The sequence below is a fragment of the Anopheles darlingi genome, chromosome 3 (genome assembly GCF_943734745.1).
Source record: "Anopheles darlingi chromosome 3, idAnoDarlMG_H_01, whole genome shotgun sequence".
Taxonomy (NCBI): Eukaryota; Metazoa; Arthropoda; class Insecta; order Diptera; family Culicidae; genus Anopheles; species Anopheles darlingi.
Window position 1 is genome coordinate 44,840,513 of NC_064875.1, and position 20,193 is coordinate 44,860,705.

The following is a 20,193-nucleotide window of genomic DNA, read 5'->3' on the forward strand; positions in this document are numbered from 1 at the left end:
CACCATCACGATCCAAGTTCACCGTTCTGTTCGAATGTGCGGTGATTTGATCTTCATAAAAATAATCGTAAAATCAAAAATCGATAATCATCCGCCAAATCATGCTGATGAAAATGGGGCAAAGATGAAGTTCGCAGTTCGAACGATGGCCCATCGACATCGTTCGACGGTTGGTCGAAATGTCGAACCGTGTCGAGAGAGTGGCGAGAGTGGCTGCATTCCGAAACGAAATTCGAATTTTCCATGCAACTAAGTACGTCAAACTACCAACCATCCCGGTCCGGTCGGATGGTCCCCGCCGGCCACCCGCTTTTCGGCGTTCTGTTTTCGTTTGTTTCACACATTTTTCCTCTCCCCCTTCCCCCCTGCCACCCTGGTGGTTGTGGCATCTTTCGAAGTCGAGCTCGCTCGCTCGGCTTCCAAGCGAATGGTTCCTTTAACCATTACCAGCGCTGACGGTGCGCGTTTGTGCCGAGAAGCAAGAGATCTGCTGACGGTCCAAACCCCGCACAAACACTCGAGTGCTGAGTGGTGGTCGCCCGGTGGCTAATCTAGTGGAAAATGCTGCAAACCCCCCCCCCCCCCGATTCGGAACGAGGCCCTTTAATCGGCACTTCGGTTCGAACGGTTCGAACGGTTTGGTTCGGTTGCGTTGCGATGCTTTCGCTCAAAGTTGTTGGGTCATTTGAGGGCCTTCCTTCTGGTGGCAGTGAAACTATAGTGTTCACCAAAGTGTTGGCCGGAATGATCGCACTAAAACACGACGCACTCTGGCCCGGGCGCCACTTCCTGGGGTGAGGATTTTCCTCGATTTCGTCCGGTGGCTTATCGGAATGATTTGTCGAATGGATCGACGGTTAAGGATCGTCGTCGAAATGGGTTGTTCGGTGCTATCCGGGATGGCTACTGGGATGATGCTACTGCAAATGAACTGTTAAGTGTCTTGAGCTGTTCGAGTTCGAGAATTGCCGAGCATGATAATATTTTTCCTTCCTCCAGCACCAATGGAGTATATCCTTTTGATTCTATTTTTCTCTTGTTGAAAGGATTATGTTCTTTGCAATCCCTCGCCCCCAGAGCATTGTCAGTGGCTCATCTGTTGAGCGCCCCACAAGGTGAACATATTTCGCGTGTTCACGGGGAGGAAAAACTATTTCAGAATCCTTTTGCCAAAAGCGCTGTGTTGGAACAATAATCTCTCCCGCTTTTTTGGTACTTTTGGTCGAGATGCAACAACCCCCAAAATTGACTCGAATCACCTCCAATCTACCAGGGATTTCATAAATCTCTCTGCCCGTAACCACACACACAGACAGAGAGCGACCTTTCCAGCCAGCAAAAAGTAAAATTAAAAACAGGGAAAATGACAAAAACCGCCATACTGCTCTGTCTCTGTCTCTTCCTCTTTCAAATCTCTCCGGCCACATCCGGCCAGCGCCGCAATTGGGTTAGAAGAAACAAGTGTATTTGTCTGCCTTTGAACTGCTGCTGCTGCTGCTGCTGGTGCTGCTCCTCGGCAATGCAGCATCAGCACCACTGCAGTGTGTGTGCTCGTCGACAGCAAATAGTCGAAATTGCCAGGCCACAATTGCTCGTTCCACTGCTTGCTCGGATGGCTTTTGAGGTGTTTTTGTCTGCATTCCTTGATGGTGGTGGGCCGCAAAAAAATAAAATTCCACCGGAATTCACCGGCCAAGCGACACTGGCGTACGATACGCCATCGTCACCGCAACAGCAGCAGCAACCGAGCCTTTGGCGCAGCATACCTTTCCCCCCAAACCTAATGTGCGGTGGCCATGTGCACTTCCCTTTTTTTGGAGTGGGACGCAATGTATGTCGTTTCGTTTGAGAACGCAGCCGACGAACGTGGCGGCCAGCAAAGAAAAAAAAACCAGATGGAGAGCTGATGCAGAGGCCACCATGGCCTATGGTGGCCTTTAATGAGCCACCATTTCTCTTCTCGACTTTAATGAAACCGGCACCGGGCCCGGGCCGGGAGGGGGAACCAGCGCAACGGAACGCAGTGACCACACACACACACACACACACACACACACGCACTCACTCGTGGTCGGGTGAAACAATTTATGCTCATGCAAATTGGAGCATTTTTGTGGGCATTCGCTTAATCCCTTGAATCGTTTCGAATAAATTATTAACACCCAGTGGACCTCAGCATTCGTTTGAAGCGAGGACAGGGAAGGGTTTTGAGTGGCGCGTTGAGCCGCTTTTTAAATTATGGCCTAGGGGCACAGCACATTGCTGCAGAGTGTATGTGAAGAGGTCTCACTGAGCGCAGCCGATTCCGTTCGCAATAATTAAATAATGTGATAACGAGTAGTTATAGGGCCGCTAATGGTTTCGCGCCGCGCGGTTTATAGTTGATCCGATGAGCAGCGAACGGACACTATAGTGTAGTCTCTTGTGGACCGGGTTTTTGAATGCACTCGCACACTACTCTCCTAGTGCAAGTGCAATTTTATTAATAAATTAGAGACAGTAAACATCGCGAGGGGAGATGTGAGCGTATATGCATGTATTTTGCAAAGTATTTAATTTATTCATCGAAGGTCCAGCCGATTAGCGGCCACTACTAGCCTGCCGCTGCGCTGGCACGCATGTTTACTCAACATTATACCTCATTAGAACTCATAATTCCTAGTGCAATATAACGCTGCCAGCAGCATGAACAATCCCGCCAGATCAGCCGTACTAGGCACACGAATGAACACACTAACGGTGTTCCTAGTGCACCGGATTGCAGCGGGTGGCTGCAAGTCTCACATCCGGCCACTCGCTCCCCGGAACACACACACGTACACAAGTGTCTGCGCGTGTGTGTGTGTGCACTTATCCCTAGCAGAAAGTCACATTTCCTGCCATTATGGCACTTGAACCCGACGGTGTGTGCACTTTATTAAAATCCATTTTGCATACGCCAACAATGGTGGGGGTGGATTAGCGATGCCAAAGGGGGGGGGGGGTGGGAGGGGTTGCATAGCATCGCGGAAAGGGGTATACCGGGTGGAGGGGAATATGTAAAAATCTATTACGCTGGTCGTTGGTGGTCGTCCGGTGAAATGTGGCTGCGGGCATTTATCATGGTACGATGGTCGGGTTTTTGCAAACTGCAACATGCTGCCGTTACTCACACACGAAGATCATTTACTGTCCGCACTTCCGGTGAGCCGAAGGGGGGGCGAGGTGTTGCAGAGTGCTCCCTGGTGCCAGGTGCCATGTACCAGGAAGGTGGGGCGCCTAGAGGATCGCATGGTAAGAGCATGTAATGCGAAGCGATAGCCATTATTGTCGTCGCACTCTACCACCATATGGTGCCATAATGGTGTGAGCGTTGGGGTTTAGGGAGGCGGATTTGTAAGGTTTTTCCCGCTGGAATGTTCTGGTATCTCTCCTTTAAATGGTTGAAAATCGGTTATTCTTTATAACGATGAAGATGATTTGATGGTTTATTTCGTACTCAACATGTTAAGCAATGACATTTGATTGCAATAATTAAGATAGTTGTTGATTGTGTAATGGATGTAAAAGTATTTTAAAATATTTACAAATGAAAAATGGTTGGGTATGCAAAATTCTAAGCGATAAAAGATTTTGACAATAGCAAGCACCCATCGTCATCAGTGAAAGTAATCATTTGCAATTGGTAAAAGTTAATTTTTCTAATGTCGCTATCGTTACAGAACGCATTTAACGATCAATAAAATGCTACAAATGCTTAGAAATTCGTCAAATTCACCTTTCTCGACCATGTTTCTACATGCTTTGGTGCAAATAAGTGTGACTATTCCAGGCCTACTGGGTTGCTGCTGATTACTGTTAGACCAGCGCGTAGCCAACGGATCGGTCTTGTTTAACTTATTAATCACCATGTTGTTTGTTTACAAGTTTTGAAAATATTTTTGTCCCTAACTGGCGTACATGTTATACATGTTTGCGAAATTGTACGTTGTACGAGATATTGACCAATGAGTAGATTGTTAGCAAGTGGTACCTATTTTTTTTATAATAAAGGCAAATTTCATAGTTTTGGAAATTTCTTGGCAAAACTACAGTTTTTTTTAAATATGTGCTGTTGCATTAAAATACGAGCCACAATGTATCGATTAAACCGCTGCGGTTTATCTATGGTTCAGTGTATCTCAACAGTCAAAGCGAGCCGCTCAAGACAAACACTTTAAAAATCGATATCTTTCTTTGCATCAAAACGACGGAACCGATCCGAAACGATTTGCTGTCTAAAATAAAGCTAAAATGTAAAAATAATGTCCACAAAAAGTTGTTTAAACAAACATGTTTGTTTGTCTCGAAAGAACCTTAAGCTACCTCTCTCTTAAATGTTCCGCCAGTAAAATTAATTTCTGCTCTGCGCAGAAGCAAAGCATAAGCAGCAAATAGAGTGTCTAATAGATTCATAATTTTTAGCTATCGTTTCAATCTACTACGCTATTAAATGAATAGCCTCTCGCTCTCTCTCTTGTGTCTCTCTAGCGAAACTAACATTATAAATATACATTTTTCAAAATACACCCTCTCTTCTCTATATTGCGCGAAACCTAAACATGACACCTTGTTTTGAGCAAAACAAAAAATCCCAAACCATTGCTTCCATTTAATGCCACGACGAAGCAGTGCTCTTTGTATTGCGAACCTGCGATCCATATCAGCCGGTCGAAGCTGGCGGTGAAGGTGAAAACGATCGTGAGATGCAGCTCACCCATACACCTGCAGCTGCTGCAGCGGTGCATCGTGTCGTCACTAGCGACGCAACGCATCACGTAGCTTACATTAACGATCGCTTCCCGCGCGCCTAAAGCCTCACCATAGCTCACTCCGGCTATGGGAATCGCTTCGAAACGACCGCAAAACGAATTGTTATGCGGTGAGTCCCGATCCCGAGAGCCCAGTCGGCATCCGCCCGGGACAGGGCGTCAAGTGAGAGCGTCACCAGAGAAACCAGAACGACTAGAGAGGGTAGTTGGTGTGTTAATGTTTTTGTAAATTGTTTACCGTTGTAAAACCATGAGCCGCTGGGCCATGGCATCAGCACCAATCGACCTCCACGGGCACGGGTAAACGCATCACGCGGCACGCGAACCACCGACGCGACGAACGTCGACCGCAACAACGATGGTTTTTGATGCGAGGGCTGCCACCATCACGCTGCTGATGCGCCACTGATGCGCCACGCTGCTGATGATGATGATGATGATGGCGCCGTTGACGATGGTTGAACGGGTTGACACCGTGCCGTGTGGTGCCTGACGACACCCAATTGTGACCCATCGGGGAGCGCGCGAGCGCGAAGAGGACGTGGCGATTGTTGTCGCCTGAAAGGCAAAACAAAACGGCAAATACAAAAAAAAAAAACCGGCGAGCAGCTGGGGTGAGGGGGTGAGGGTGTGAGGGGGTTTGAAAAGAAGTGCAAATGGCCACCAACACAAGTCGGGCCACCAGTGGGTGCGGGGTTGCGCTTACCCGCGAACGAGGCTGTGGGGGTCGTCATCGTCGTCGTCGTCGTCACACCCGCCAGCCCGCAGAGTCTATATAAAGGCAATTGATTACTCATCAGTAGCAGTTAGTTGGTCGTTGGACAGCTTTAACACCGGTTTGCTTGTTGCCTGTTGTGTGTGCGCGCGCCACCGCCCGGTGCCACACCGCTTATTAACATTTCCAGTTTTTTTGTTTGTTTTGTTTCAAATCCGACCATCTTGCGCACCGTTCCGTTTCGCGATAGCCGTCGTTGTCGTCTTGACTTGTCCGGGTATTCCCAGTGCTCCTAGGCTCCAGTGTTGTTGTTGTTGTTGTTGTTGTGGTGTAGTCCAAGGTTTAAACGCCACCAGGATCACCGGATAAGACTTTTGATCGTCCAAATTTCGTGTCGCATTTCGTGGTTTATTCTGTCGCAGAGTCTGAATCCAAGATGAACTCCAACGCCGTCGCTGCGCTGTTGTTGGTGGCGCTCGCCATCTGTATCGGTGATAGTGCGGAGATACCGCCACTGCCGGTACAGGATACGGACCAGCCGAAGAGTGCGGCCACGGAGCAACCGGATCAGGACTGTAAGTGATCAATATTTCGTTGAACTATTTTTTTTCTCTCGTCAATTCCTTTTTGTCGAATTGCTCGCCTCTAGTATATTGAAGCACGCTTGGCTGTTCACTGTTGCTTGAAAAAAGAAAAACGCAAAACATTCATTCAAGGTGATCGCTGATAAGGATCGTCGACCGTGTGACCATCAGGTTGTTTGGCTGCTGATCGTTTGATTACTGCTTATCAACTCAGCGCGCTCACGGTTCGCTATTTCGCTGTTCTGGAAGGAATCATGTTATCAGCGTTTCGAATCAATTACAAAACTCGCACCACCGGCTACGTAGAATGGCTACGTAATGGTTCAAAAATGTTGCTTTATGCGCGTTAATGTTCACAGTTTACTCTCTGTTTTTCCCTCTTTTGGGAATGAGGAAACGCGAGTTCTCGGACCTTTGCACCGGTGCTAAGAATTCGTTCCAAGACTCGAAGCCTTGCTGGTATCTTGCAGCGTGCAGCGCGTCCGAAAGTGTTCCGCATCTGCATAGTAAAACCACTAATTTCGTCGCTTCCGCCCACGACCAGGCTCCAGGCTCCAGGCTCCATCAGTCCAGGGGCTGTCAGCTATCCAATGTCCTGCCCCGTTGGGCAAAATGCATCAATTTGCTCACGGAATGTAGCTGCAATATTCAATAATAGCTCTAGCGAGGGATGCTGCGGCGAGACCGCAGCATCCAATTTGAGAGCCAATCTTCAAACCGGAGCTTATCCGTGCCCGTGTCCGTGGCCACGTTGCCAGTGCCGCAGGGCAAACTTTGTCCACGCCAGCGGCTGCCGTGTCCGTGCCCGTGCTCCGTGCTAAAATTGAACTTAATTTGAACGGTGGGAACGGTAGGTACCGTAAAGTGCCTGGGCCAAGAAAACTCCCGGGCGCTGAAACGTCGTGGTAGCGGATGGTGCACAAGACGGGGGAAACTTTGCTGAAATGTTGAGCACAACCGAGAGGGTCTCGGCCGTTCGGTCCGGTACTTTGCGGGACAATTTTCTTCCGAACCGTAACCGTGACCGAGAGAGGAGTCGGAGGAGGAGTCAGGACATTTCCCTCGACGCGGAACGGACGTTCGGTTGCTGGCCAGAATTGCCCATTAGCGCCTGTGTGCTAGCGCGCGCTCGCTCTGTGTCTGTGTGTGTGGCTGTAGCCTTCGTTGTCGTACTGGAAATGGTCTGCAATGTTCGCTTCGAGCTTCCTTATTGCCTTCCGTCGGTACCGGAGTGCAGCCGCAACGTTGGCCGCAGAACGGGCCGAAGGAGAACAAGGAAATTAATTGCATTAATAGCCCACGGTGGAATCATTTTTGCAGATGACAACGGAACGCGAATTCTACGCGAGAACGAAGGGAAACAAGGAAACGGAGCAAAAAGTGGAGCGCGGTGCGGTGGCCGGTGTGGACTGGCCCCGGCTCGTTGCGATAATCGTGTTGTTGATTGGTTTGTGTGCCGTAAGGGTCGAGAGCGAGTCGAAGCGGTCGGCTCCGGTTTAAAAATCCTGTTTATGATGCCACCATTTTCCGTTTTTTTGGGTGTGGAGTTGCGGAGTTTTCCATAATGTGCGCTCGCGACTCATTCCGGAAGCCCGTTCTCCATTAGGAAGAGGCAGGAAGTTAAAAGTTGTTGTTCGCCGGGATGGGAATGGCGCCTTGCGCCAGCTGCACCAACGACCGGATTGTCACAGCAGCAACAGCGGCAACTGTTCCCATTCCGTTTCACTTTTGCATTGTTTTCACAGCGCACTAAAAATGCGCGATGGCGTAGTTTTTGCCACCGGCAGCGTTGCCGTGCCCCGTGGCAATATTCCCCCCCCTCTCTTTTCCAACGGCCTGAAATTGTTCACCGGAGTGAAAAGGGCGCGCGAATCATCGCGAGCAGGATTCGCGGCAATTAAGCTGAGCCACGGACTCCCGTGCCAGGAGCTGCACAGTACACCAGCAGTAGGCCGGGTTGGCCTGCTTGGATCTGTGTTGGTTGGTTGACCTGCGACAATGCGATGCTTTCGTCCACCGTTTGACGTTTTGGAACTCGGGGTAGGATCCGGATCTTTCGGATCTTCGCCGATGTTTCCGAGTTGCCGAACAGGGAGGGGGAGGGTAGGGAGTTGGGGCTTATCGCCGCGCCGCAACCAACCGGGCACCGGCAGCAATTTGAATAACTTTCCCGAAACTAATGGGTTCCGGGAAGGGGAGGGCTCTTGAAATAACAAAAAAGGAGGAAGAGGAATAGAAGCTGTCCTTTTCGCGGGCCGCCATCGCGGGGAGCATCGAGCAAGGTAAAAGTTAGTTCCAACCATTTCTTTTCCCGTTGTTTCTCGACTGCGAGAGGGCACCGGCCAGGCCAGGCCAGGCCAGGCCAGAGCGGTTGCATCATTGCTTCCCTCTGATGATGATGCCACGTTGATGATACATTAAAAGCAGCTGTTTCATCCGCGGCGAATGTGTGTGTGTGCGTGCGGCGAGGGATCGCGAAAGAAAGTTTTTGCGGAGCTTTTCTGTAGCTGGCAGAAAGTGATTCGTTTCGAGGAAAGTCCCCTCTGTGTGTGTGTGTCGCTGTGGCAAGGAGCAGTATGGTAATGATGCACACATAGCATACGATTTTAATGAGCTAAGAGCAGCGAGTGTTTCGAGTTTCGGGAAGGAAGGAAGACCTGCGTAAGGCCTTCCAGCTTGTCAGACTAGCCGGCCGGCTCGAAACACGAAACTTGTCATCTTTTCAATCTTCCTGAACGGCGTGGAACCCCAAAAAACAAACCTTACAAGAAACAGGAGTTTGAAATTGGTTCTGAATGTATTTGCCCGTTTTTTTTCGGGGAAGGAAGGGACACGAAAAACATTAAAAGTTGCGAGTATACGTATGTTGCTGGATGTGACTTGTGCGCACTGACAAGCGAGTTGAGCGAGTGGAGCCGTCATTGCCGACTCATTGACTTTCATGCACTCGCCACTCGTTACGCGGGCGATGAGGCAGATCTCATATAAAAAAAAACAAACAAACTTGTTGCGTAATCGCTATGTAACGAGACTATGGAAGGGGGGGGGGGGGGGTATGGTACCCACCGTAGCATATGCCCACCGATGGCCGATGGCTCTCAAAACTCAAAGTAGGAAATGAAACAAACTTTGGACCATAAATATCCTAGACAGGACTAAGGCATCGTCGTCGTCAGCTTGTGCCATCGAAAGTAAATGTCATTTAGCATTTTCTTCTTGCTTTTTTTTATTTTCGGAGGTGCGCCTGACGAAGCTAAAGCTTTTGATGGCCTAGGGGGCTCCAGCTCGATGAGATTTATGTACAGAAGCTGCTGTGCCATTTCGTTAGTAATGCTCATAAATCATTCAGCAGCGCTTGGTACGGATCGCTAGCAGCAGCAGCAGCAGCTGATTGGCGGATTGCATTGATTTGGGGCCTGGGACCAGGCACCAGGCACGCCTAGGATCGGTTCGCTGGCAGCCAAAAAGGATGAGCGACGAGGGAACCAAAAAAAAACGGCCAAAAGGCCCGTCTGTCTCCGAAGCAAAGTTTTAATTCGCAAAGTTGATCCCTCCCAACAAGGGGACGGTGGGAGGGGGGGGGGGGGGCACTAGAGGGTGCGCTGGGTATCTGCGCACACATACACAGAGATACATTTAGCGTTTCCGCTCGATGCAATCCGTTCTGCGTCCTGCCCCCTATGGGTTTACCAGCATTGGATTGGAATCGCGAAATCAACGACGACGTAAGCGATGCTCTTCGTCCTCGTCCGGTCGCTTCAAGTGTGTCTAGACACAATCGAAACCGACAGGAAATCAACCACCACGATGGTCCCGCCGCCGCAGATCCGAAATCCAGTTATTGACAGCGTAATTACTTACCGATCTTCGGCAATCTCGGGAGCTCGGGACTGTATAATGATCTTCATTCGATGGTTTCATGGTTCGATGGAAATGGCGGATTGTCTTCTGGAAGCCAATTTTGAAAACCCTCGGCACGTACACTAGCGCACACGCACACACGCGCGCGCACTGTGGCGTGTGGCTTTACGGCCTCCTTTAACCACCTCCATTGGTCGCTCTGACATCCCATTGATTGATGGCGTACGGGGCGTAACACCGAATTCTAGGCTATTTTCCCCTAGATTGGATTTCCTGGCCTCGGCCCCGGCCCCGGCCCCGGCCCCGGTCCCGGCCACGGCCCTCGGCCCCACGTCTTGGCCTAATGCCTGGCTACGGGGCCACGTACACGGTACGCCATTATCCGGCTGCTTGGATGACAAAATGAAGATGGCCGTACGACGGTACGACGCGGGCATCGAGTGTGCCTCGATTTCGGATCGATCGATCGACCGCACTGGAGTCTTTTCGCGCCATTAGTGCCACTGGAAAGCGCGCCCTCGCCCTCCCCGGAAGTAACGGCGCAGGACATTCGCGCGCGCGTACGGGATCGGGTCCGTGCGTAACGTCCTTCTCCGATTTGGCACGTGCAACGCATACACAGTAGGCGACCGTTACTGGTTTGCGTCGGTGCCGTCGGTTTTATCGGACGCCATCGTCAGTGTCCGTTCGTTCGATGATGATTGATTATAATATCGTGGCCCCCTCGCCGATGGTTGCGCACAGACCTCAACCTCCTGGACTGCGGACTCGATTCCTCGTGACACCGGCTCGTGACGAAAGTCACACGTTGGACCGCATCACAAGGACACAAAAGCCGAACCGAATTGATCCGTTGGCTTGCTGTGCGTGTGTGTGTGTGTGTGTGTGTGTTTGATTGTCAAACAGTAAGAGAACCCTGCGTAAACTGTTGACGGAGCGGTGCTAGTGCTTAGTGGGGACGCGGCTAAAGGCGAAGAAGCGGTCGGTCCCGAGGATTGTTAGTATGATGTTTATTTACTCCATGATTTATTTGAACCAATCTCTTGGCCGGCGCCCGATTGAGTATCGGTTACGGAAGGGACATGTAAGGCACGAGTAGTAGTAGTAGTTGCGTGAGGAGTTTTGATTGAATGAAGTGTTGGGCGAGACGTTTATGGGTCGGTCCACCGGACAGACAATCGCTTTGATGATGGATTCATTCGACGGCCGCTCTTGATCGACTGATAATCAAGTGCAATTGATATAATTCTGTTGCTTGTTGATGAGAGTGGCGTAGCAGCAGTACGATGCTAGCGAGCTGCTTAGTGTTGCGGCAGGAGAATTGAAATCCAATGAGCATTATACTTTGAATCGTGGTGGAAGTACCAATATAGAGATCTTCAAAACTGCTAATTATATTTCCATCCTAGACAATAGCCTCAAATGGAATGGTGTTTATTGGTTTTTTTTCCTTATGTATTCAGCTATACCTGCTGATTCATCATTGGATGATATGAAGTGAAACATAAAAGTCTCTAATTTAATATTCAGTATGAAAAAAAGTTTATACACCTATGCGAGAATTTACGTGTTGGCTTTCTTCTCCAAACATCTAAGTTAAAATATAAAAAATCGTATATCTATAGATTTGATTTTTATTCTTCTTTGTTTTTCTTTTTTCAAAAAGACCCACTTCAAAAAAGGTATCACTAAAATAGTCAAGAAAGGTACTTGTATTGTTCTGTATGGACAATTGTATTGTTTGTATGGGTTTCTCTTCAAAATAATCAAATGATTTTTTTTCTCTCCATTTGAAGGATGCAATTTAGCTCTTTAATCTCATGCGCATCTTTGAATACCCTATCGATGCTTCTATCGCCTAAAATAATCGAGTTATGTGCCTAAGAAGTACCTAACAAATTAATAGTTGTTGATTTCTAAGTGATGTTGATAGAGCCCTTGTTAAATTAATCAGTTGTTTAGTAACTGAGTGCAATTTATGTTTTCTCTGCAGCGAATCATGCAGTGCTAGTGTGTTAATGGCTTTGAGAGAATTCTAGATAGAAAGACAATCTTATCCATAAATATTCTAATCTAAACATCTAAAACAGAAGCAAAAACCAGCGTTTTGAATAGAAACAAATTAGTATAATCCGAATCGATCCCCGCAGGCACTGCACCGCCGTAGAAGGCGCTAAATGCCATTCCGGTCGCCCCGTGCAGCAATCAACGAAACGATTCTCGGGCGATAAATGCCACGCCGATGAAAGGCATCGTTGCACTCACGACTTGCCGCTTGAATGCACGCGCCATTAATGGCGGCTCCAAGTCAAATCGTCAAGTCATAAGCCGACCGGAAGTGAGATAAAACATTAGAAGAGGAACAAAAAAACAACACACACAACACCGAAAACTAGCAAAGCGGATCCGGATGCATTTTAATATCCGCTTCAAATGCTACGACCAGACCGATTCCACTCCAGCGGTCGGGCCGCCCTGTTTGTGGTCGAGCTGGCAAAACTTTTTCCTTGTCCATCTAAAGCCCCTTCCGGTTTCCGGCTTTGCGTGAAAAGCTTTTGCTGCCTGCACGGGAAAAGCGTGGTGGAAAAGCGAGGAAAGGGAGGCAAAAGAAAAAATGAGAGAACTAAAACCGAACACGGAGCGCACTTCAAATCATATCCTTCGTACCGTTCGGTGCTGTGAGAATGGGAGGCGCGCTCGCTCGCGCGAACGCTCTGGCAGGAAATGCAGCATTTGAAAGCAAATTCGTTCGCTGATTGGATCGTTAGCATGGCATGGCTTTTCCTTCCGCTTTCCGGTAGTGCCTGACCGGCCAGCGGGAAGGTTTTACTGAGTTTCGCTGGAACTGTGTTTCGAGTTTTGCAGCAAATGAATCGCCATTATGGTCTCTCGAACTGCGCTGCACGTTCGTTACCATTTCCTTCTTTAACGATTTAACCACGACGACGACGACGACGGCGATCGTGTTGGAAGGATGTTAAAGAGGGGTCGTTGCAGTTGCCCTATTCATTAGGTGAAAGCCCATTAAACACCTAATGTGAGCCGGAGGATTCATTTTTTCTATTTTATGCCCTTCACTGGCCTCTCAATTCCAAGGCATAAACAAGCGGTGGTGTCACTAACAGTAGCAGCAGCAGTAGCAGCACCAGCAGCAGGTGTCGCTGAACTACAGGTACATTATTTTCCAATTACCAATCGATTGGCGCCTGTTTACGCCCAACTGGTGGCCACCACTGGCATTAGCACTGGGCCCACGGGGACCCCAGCACCAGCTCCGAGCCGATCCGATAAGCCTTCCGCGTAAGCAGTTCCTGACAGAAACATAATGACGACGATGATGACGGCCAGGGCGACGACGACGGCGGCGACGCCAGCGACGCCACTGTCCGTAGGGGATGATGGTCGTAAAACAACTTCATTTCTGTCATTTACCACCCTTCCACCTCTGACAGCAGGGAGCTAACTCCCACTCCACCACCGTATCGAGCAGGAAAAAGGACGAAGGACGTGTGAATGACTAATGGTGCGATTGGGCGTGCGGTAAGGGAGGAGGCTTTGATTGAATATCTATTTATCATAAACGCTTGGGCGGGTGACAGGACACACCCGACATTGCGCTCGCTGGGCCCCCGGTTTGGGTCAGCTCGTGGTGCAATGCAAGCAAGCCCGATTGGGGGATGATGAGAAGGGTGTTATCCGTACGTATGATACGCAGAATGGCGGTACGCATAGCGGCGGTAGTGGTTGGTGGTTGGGTAATGAATTTCGATTTTTCCGACTATTTATTGCCATGTCACTCTGCTTGCGCGCGCGTGTGTGTGTGTGTACGGCATGTATTGGGGCTTTTGTTTGTTCATAAATTATGAACAACACAATGATAAAGGCTTGTGGTGGTGCTGGTAGTGGCGGGGTCATGTAAACAGATATTCAAGGGATGTTTGGTTTTTTCTTTTGGTTTCTCCTCGGCGTGCGCGCCTCCCTCCCCACGCGCCCAGTGGTGATAATGGTGCTGATGGTCGTGGTTGATATTGATGAGTTGTTTGATGATGGGTGAGAGGCGGCCATTTATCTTTAATTAGCTTTGGAAACAATCACCTCCGTACCGGGATTGATGATTGGGTTCGTTAGCACCCACCACCAATGGGGGAGGGCGGGGTGGGTGGATTTTCCTCGTTTATTAGCGAGATAACATTGGAAATGATCGGCACTCACACACACAAAACCCCGTTTGAAGTGCGCGTGCAACATTAATGTGGGATTTATGTGCATGTTGGATCCATCGCTATGATCGGAATGGGTTTTTCCATTAGCAACCATTGCATTAAACGAGCGCATCTCTTGAAGTAGAGTAGAAATGCTGCGCCAACAGTGTAGTAGTAGTAGTAGCCCTCTTCAGGGGACTTCGAGAGTCCAATTTATTTCCAGTTCTCGTCGTAGAATGTGAATGTGGCACAAGATGAATCGGCACAAAATATGCTCTCGCTTCGTTTTCTCTTCCGTTCGTTCCATCAATCCATTCCCTGCCCACCCCCCCCGCCCCCGGAAAGCACTCAATATCTGCGCGCGCGGGCTGATCGTAATCAATGGTCACGATGCGCCGGATATGGAAATCGTAGGCATCTCTCGACGAGCATCTCCAACATCGCAGTAAGCCTTGCCTCTTGCCTCGGAATGAAAATGGATGAAAATGGTTATCGAGCGGCGTAGCGCGAGACTTATTTTTATGATGATGTTATTAATGCTAATGGCACTTGGTAGCTGATGCTGGTGGTGGTGACTGGTGTGTGTGTGTGTGTGCAGGCGGCTGCATGATAATTGCCATTTGCACCCCTATCCCAACCCCCTGCGCTCAGCACACCAGGTGTGCGCTCGTGTTCCGCATTTTGTTTTTCTTCGCCTTCTTTTTGGGTAGCAGAGGGCCCGGGTGGCCACGGGCAAGGCGTGCAAGCAAATCCCGGAAATGGTTATCCATTCAATTCCACCGCCTCCGATCGAGTGCGCCATCCCCACGGAACTTCCACGGAAGCGGCGAAACGGCTCAAATCAGGCGAACATTGAACATCCACGGCAACCGACCACCACCTGTGCCATCATCATCATCATCATTGGCACCATCCGGGCCATCAGCACCCCTAGCTAGCGCCGAGGGAAACCGGAAATAGTCGCTAACGTGTGACTTCCCTCTCCCTTCGCTTGCTCACGTTCTCTCTCTCTTGTTCGGTCTTTTGACTCTTGCTGGATGAATCCTTCCATCCGGAAGCTATCTTCTTGGACCGTCACTTGGACCCACACCACACCCCACGGGGGCGGGGTGCTGTGTAAGATGGATAATGGCCCGGAGCCCGGTGTCGCTGGAAGCAGGTGCGCCAGCACACAGGTTCTCTGATTACGGATGCTCCGGACCGGACACCGGGCACAGCTGCTACCAGCCAGGCCACCAACCCTTCCATCCGCTTTCCACCTTCCCCGTAAGCTCACCATCACATGTGGCGAAAGTTTCACTTCCGATTCGCTTTTCTCGCTTGCTTTTTTTTTGTTTCGGGCCAGAGTAACGTTGAAGTTGACGTTGACGCCGCCGACGCCGCCGCAGCCGCCGTTCGCGTCGGAAGTTTGCCAACTTTTCCCATTTAATGGCCAACGCGGTGGTGTGCACCCCCACCCGGGGGAAGAGGGTGGTGCTGTGGTGATTGTCGTCCGCTCGCTTGCGGCGATCGAACTCGAGGGAACTAAATCGAGACATAAAATGGCTATTTGACGGTGGGCCTGGGTCCGAATAAACCTGGTCGCACGGATTGAGCACGTGTGGATGTGGGCCAACAGTGAAAAAACAAAGCAAAAACCGAAGAAAAAAACTTCAACGACATCCTGACCACAGCAGGCGATCCGTTCGCTTCGCTCCGGCGAGGGGTTGGGCCGCTCGTATGATCCGTTTAGCGTGTTCCGGTTGGACTGGTCCCATACTTTAGCATTGTTTAGTGCAGAAACAATCCGTGCCGATCCGTGCTTTGGGAAGGCACGAAGTAAGGGAAAAGAATGGCCAACAGTTTTGTAGTTTTGAAATACGCTTTAAAGGATCGAGCAGACATTCCGTTTCGGGGGGTGAAGAGTGTTCAAAACCAAAAAGATAATGGTTGCGGCTCGTGCTGGCCATGCATTTAACGAACCTGCATACTCGTATGGGTGTGTGTGTGTGTGTCGAGTGTGTTGATTTCATTGTGAAGCCCCGTTGCTACTGCTACGTGTCCGTGCTACTGCTCCTTCTCCCGAAGTGACCACAAAGGTAGCGGCCATCTTCGCCAGGATTGAAATCCATTTCACATTCTATTTACCGTTTTCCAGTTCGTTAAACTCGTTCGTTCGTTCTTCGGGCTGTCAAGGTTTTCGTTCACTCTCCCCCCCTCCTTTTCTCTCTCTCTCTCTCTCTCTCTCTCTCTCTCTCTCTCTGTTTCTTTCTCTGTGGTACGCCATTTTGGATTGTAGTGTGTGCTTTGTTTCCATTTCTTTTTTGCATCTTTCTGTGGTGTGGTTGTGTGGTTCTCCGGTTACTCAGGATTTTATGGATTCCTTTGGTGTATGGTCCGGTTGCTTTGTTGGCCTTTCTTGGTGCTGCCGGTCGGTGTCTCGAGCGTACGAAGGTACGCACCGAAAGATCTCTGCGAACTCTATCTGTCTGAGGTAAGGTCGATTGGCACGTTAATGACTCATACATACACACATACACAGAAGAGACTGACGCCGGAGCACTGGTTGCCCTGGAGTGCAATTACCTTCAGCCATACCTAGCGTTACGGTTTTGTGCCTCGATAGCCATTGCACGATGGCTGCCATTGCTGCAAATGGAGTTGAGTAATCGAAGTAACCGAGGCGTAACCGGTGATTGAACCGATGCTACTCCGTTGCTGCTACCGATGGAGACGCATGGTCGGCCACAAATTCGAAACCGTCCTCGGCCCTTGGCTGACGCTGGCTGGCCAAGTGTTTGGAGCTTTTTTTTTGCTGCTGCTGCCCCACCCCGGCACCGGCAGCCTGGTGAACGGTTCGAACGCCAAACGCTACCAGAGCGTGGCGAAGTGAATCAGTTGCGGTTCAATTAGCACCAACCAAGGATGCGTGCAACCGGGGGCCACCGGCACTGGACACCGGATATAGGTCAGGGCATTATCCCAACCCGGGCCCCATCCCCATGCACAATCTCCCAACAAACAATCATCCTAATCTCTGACGTCACAGTTCGGTTCGGAATCGCAATGGAGCGTGTATCTCGAGCGATACGTACGGTATTGCATCCAGAACAGACCAGGCTATTATCCGCAGACAGTTGTGTCAGTCGAACATTCGTCATCATCATCTTCATCATCATCATCCTCGTCGTCGTCCTCGTGATAGGGAATGAATTATGAGAGATCGAACCAAGGCACCGTAGTATAAACGATGGCGTTGGATATGGATACGAGCGAATGATTTGTGTCGCGGCGCAAATATTGACTTACGAGTCCTCGCCAACGCCGAGGTCACGCTTCCGTGGAATGCCGTATGGATAGCCGGTGGCTGGTGGCTGGTGGCTGGCCACTTTACCTGATTGTCACGCTGATCGATCGATTGATTCGTGGAATTCATCGGACAACGGAGGTAGCGCGATGAAGCGTCACATTCGAGGGCCATCTGTGCCATCTGTGCTGCTCCGCGAACTCGTCTCTTTACCAATCTTCGAATAGTTTTAGGGGCAGCTAAGGTATTCCATTTTTTTTTCATTCGCATTTACTTTTTACATTTTTTTATGGATGCTTATCCTTCCAAGAGGGGTGTGTATACTTTTTGGAAGCAATCATAGCAAAAGTGCAAAGATATTGATTTTTGATAAACCACCTTTCATACATGGTTCAACAATTTTCGTTAGTTTGAAGAGTGTTTCACAAAACTAACGCACAACAACGATGGATTTGAAATTTTTAATAGTTCAACTGTACATTATTTGCTACGAAGATAGCTCACTAGAGTTTTCATAACAACTTTGTTCCTAATCTTTTTTTTTGTAATTATAGACATTTGTTTTTAGAGGCAAAATCGTAAAAAGCATCACTTTTTCAATTTTAGAAAGCTACTAAAAATCGAAAAATTGGGAATTCAACAAACACTCGTTGGAAGTAACTGGATGAACTCATTATCTAACAAAAGAATAATGTTTTGATGTTTCAGACGGCCCAACTGAAAGCTATGATGGGTAACCGAATAAAGAGCATTATTACAAACATGCTCTTTTCATAAATTAATTCCATAAACGCAATTTTTGAGAAATGTTTTCCAGATTATTGTCAAATTGTCTTCAAAAGTTGTTATTTATAATATATTATTTACACCAAAAAATTGAAGGTGGATAGTTTGCTTAAAAAAATTGAATTTGAGTCTTTTTGTGTTAATCCTTAAGCGGCGCGCACTTCTTAAAGCACATCTCTAACTGCAACTTTAATCTTTTCTCGATTCCATTCCAGCGTATCTCGGTGTGAAGCTGTACAAGATGGAGCGACCGTGCGCGATGCTCGGTGGGTTCTGTGTGCAGACGAGCGAATGCAACCATCGTCCGGCCAACAGTGGTCTCTGCCCGGAGAATGGCCATCTCGGTGTTGACTGCTGCTATGAGGGTAAGGACCGATCCGGCGGCGGTGTTGGGTCCGCCATTTCCTTTTCAGTTGCTTCATCATGCGACGTGTCACGATTTTCTTTCGTTTTCAACAACAACAGTGAAACCGGCCAGCAATCTGACGTGCCACGAGTACCGTGGGGCCTGCATGGACCGGTGTGCCGAATCGCTGCAACGTCCGGCCGCGGACTGTACCGATGGGCAGCGATGCTGCGTATTAGTTGGCTAGACGATGACGACAACGACGACGACGACGAAGACGACGGCCCAGGTTGACATTCCGTTCGGAGCAGAGATAGAGATAGGAACCGCTAGGAACTAGACGCTTATGACCTTTCCGCCAAAGCAAACCAAAACCAACAAACGAATTCTGTTCAATAAAAGTGTGACCGTGTGTGTATGAGTGTGTGTGCGAGTGAGTGAGTGAGTGTGTGTGCGGTTGAAAGAGCTTTAAGTTTAAGCCGGTCTTAGTGCTCTCTATTTGCTTGCTGATGGTGGTGCTGATCCGAAAGTAAAGGAAGGAATGCCCTCGAGCAGCTGCCTCGAGTGCTACTGAGCCCAAAGTTGCTGCTTCTGCTTTGGAGCAAAAGCATTTCCAGATCCAGTGTCCGCTCCAGTCCTTCTCCCCGGAAAACCACCCTCCCCCCCCACCGTTTCGAAAAGTATCGAGATGCATGTAATCTTAACCGAAACGCTATCACTATAAACACTTCCCGATGCCGAAAGCCACACTATCGGAGCGCCTCTCTGCGCGTAAGTTCCTTTTCGATCGATCTGTGGGGTGGCCTAGGTGGTCGGGCATCGGTCGTGGAGGCACATGCCCGATAAGAAGGCCAGCCAGTCCTTGCAGCAGAGGCTCACGTACAGCCGGCGGCGTCAATGGCGCTGTACACTTCGACATTAATTGAAGTCGAAACAAGATTTCAACATTTTCGATCGACTTTCGTGCAGCGTCGACGGAGCAGACGGCGGATACGGAAGTGGCATTCCGAGGCAGCCACGGGTAAATCGGCAAACCGGAGGCTAGATTAGAGCTCGTAATGGACCATGCTGGGGATAGAGAAAATTAGACCTTCGATCGAGGTGTACCAGGATGGAGGATGGAGGAATGGAGCAAGAGAGAGAGAGTGAGAGAGCGCGCCATGTTGTAACCGAAAAGCTCGATGTTTCCTTTTCGGATGTTGGTACGGCCTGATGATGTTGTGGCTAGTAAGTTGGTCTTGTTCTTCTCCTCTGGGCACTTGCTCGTGGTGAATGCCGAGGAACAAGCGTTGAAGAAGAAGCGCCACCGAATGTCTGCCTCGACCGGTTCCTCGGGGGCATGTTCTCTGGCTCTGTGTATGTGTGCGTGTGTGTGTTTGCTCTCTGTTCCTGTCGAGCAGCTTCCTGTTGGCCCCTCCCCGGGCCCGCAGCGTGATGCTCGTGACGTTCGTTTTGATATCGATTATCCGGAAATGGTGCAAACCACACGGAAACCCATAAGGACACGCTATATCCGAACGAATATCGGTATCGAACGAAAATTCAAATGTCTACGATGGCGCACTCCGTGTGTGTGTGAGTGTACGGTACTAGTACCCGGGTATTGACAGGCCCCCCGGTGTA

General features: G+C 49.5%; 1 protein-coding gene across 1 annotated transcript; it reads left to right on the top strand.

The window, feature by feature from the left end:
- Window positions 1-5,580: 5,580 nt before the first annotated feature.
- Window positions 5,581-19,048, top strand: LOC125954668 (U-scoloptoxin(19)-Tl1a). The gene is made up of 3 exons (XM_049685149.1): window positions 5,581-6,080; window positions 18,440-18,589; window positions 18,690-19,048. Exons 1-3 carry the CDS (start codon window positions 5,942-5,944, stop codon window positions 18,815-18,817), a joined length of 417 nt encoding a protein of 138 aa, XP_049541106.1. The 5' UTR covers window positions 5,581-5,941; the 3' UTR covers window positions 18,818-19,048.
- The last annotated feature ends 1,145 nt before the right edge of the window (window positions 19,049-20,193 follow it).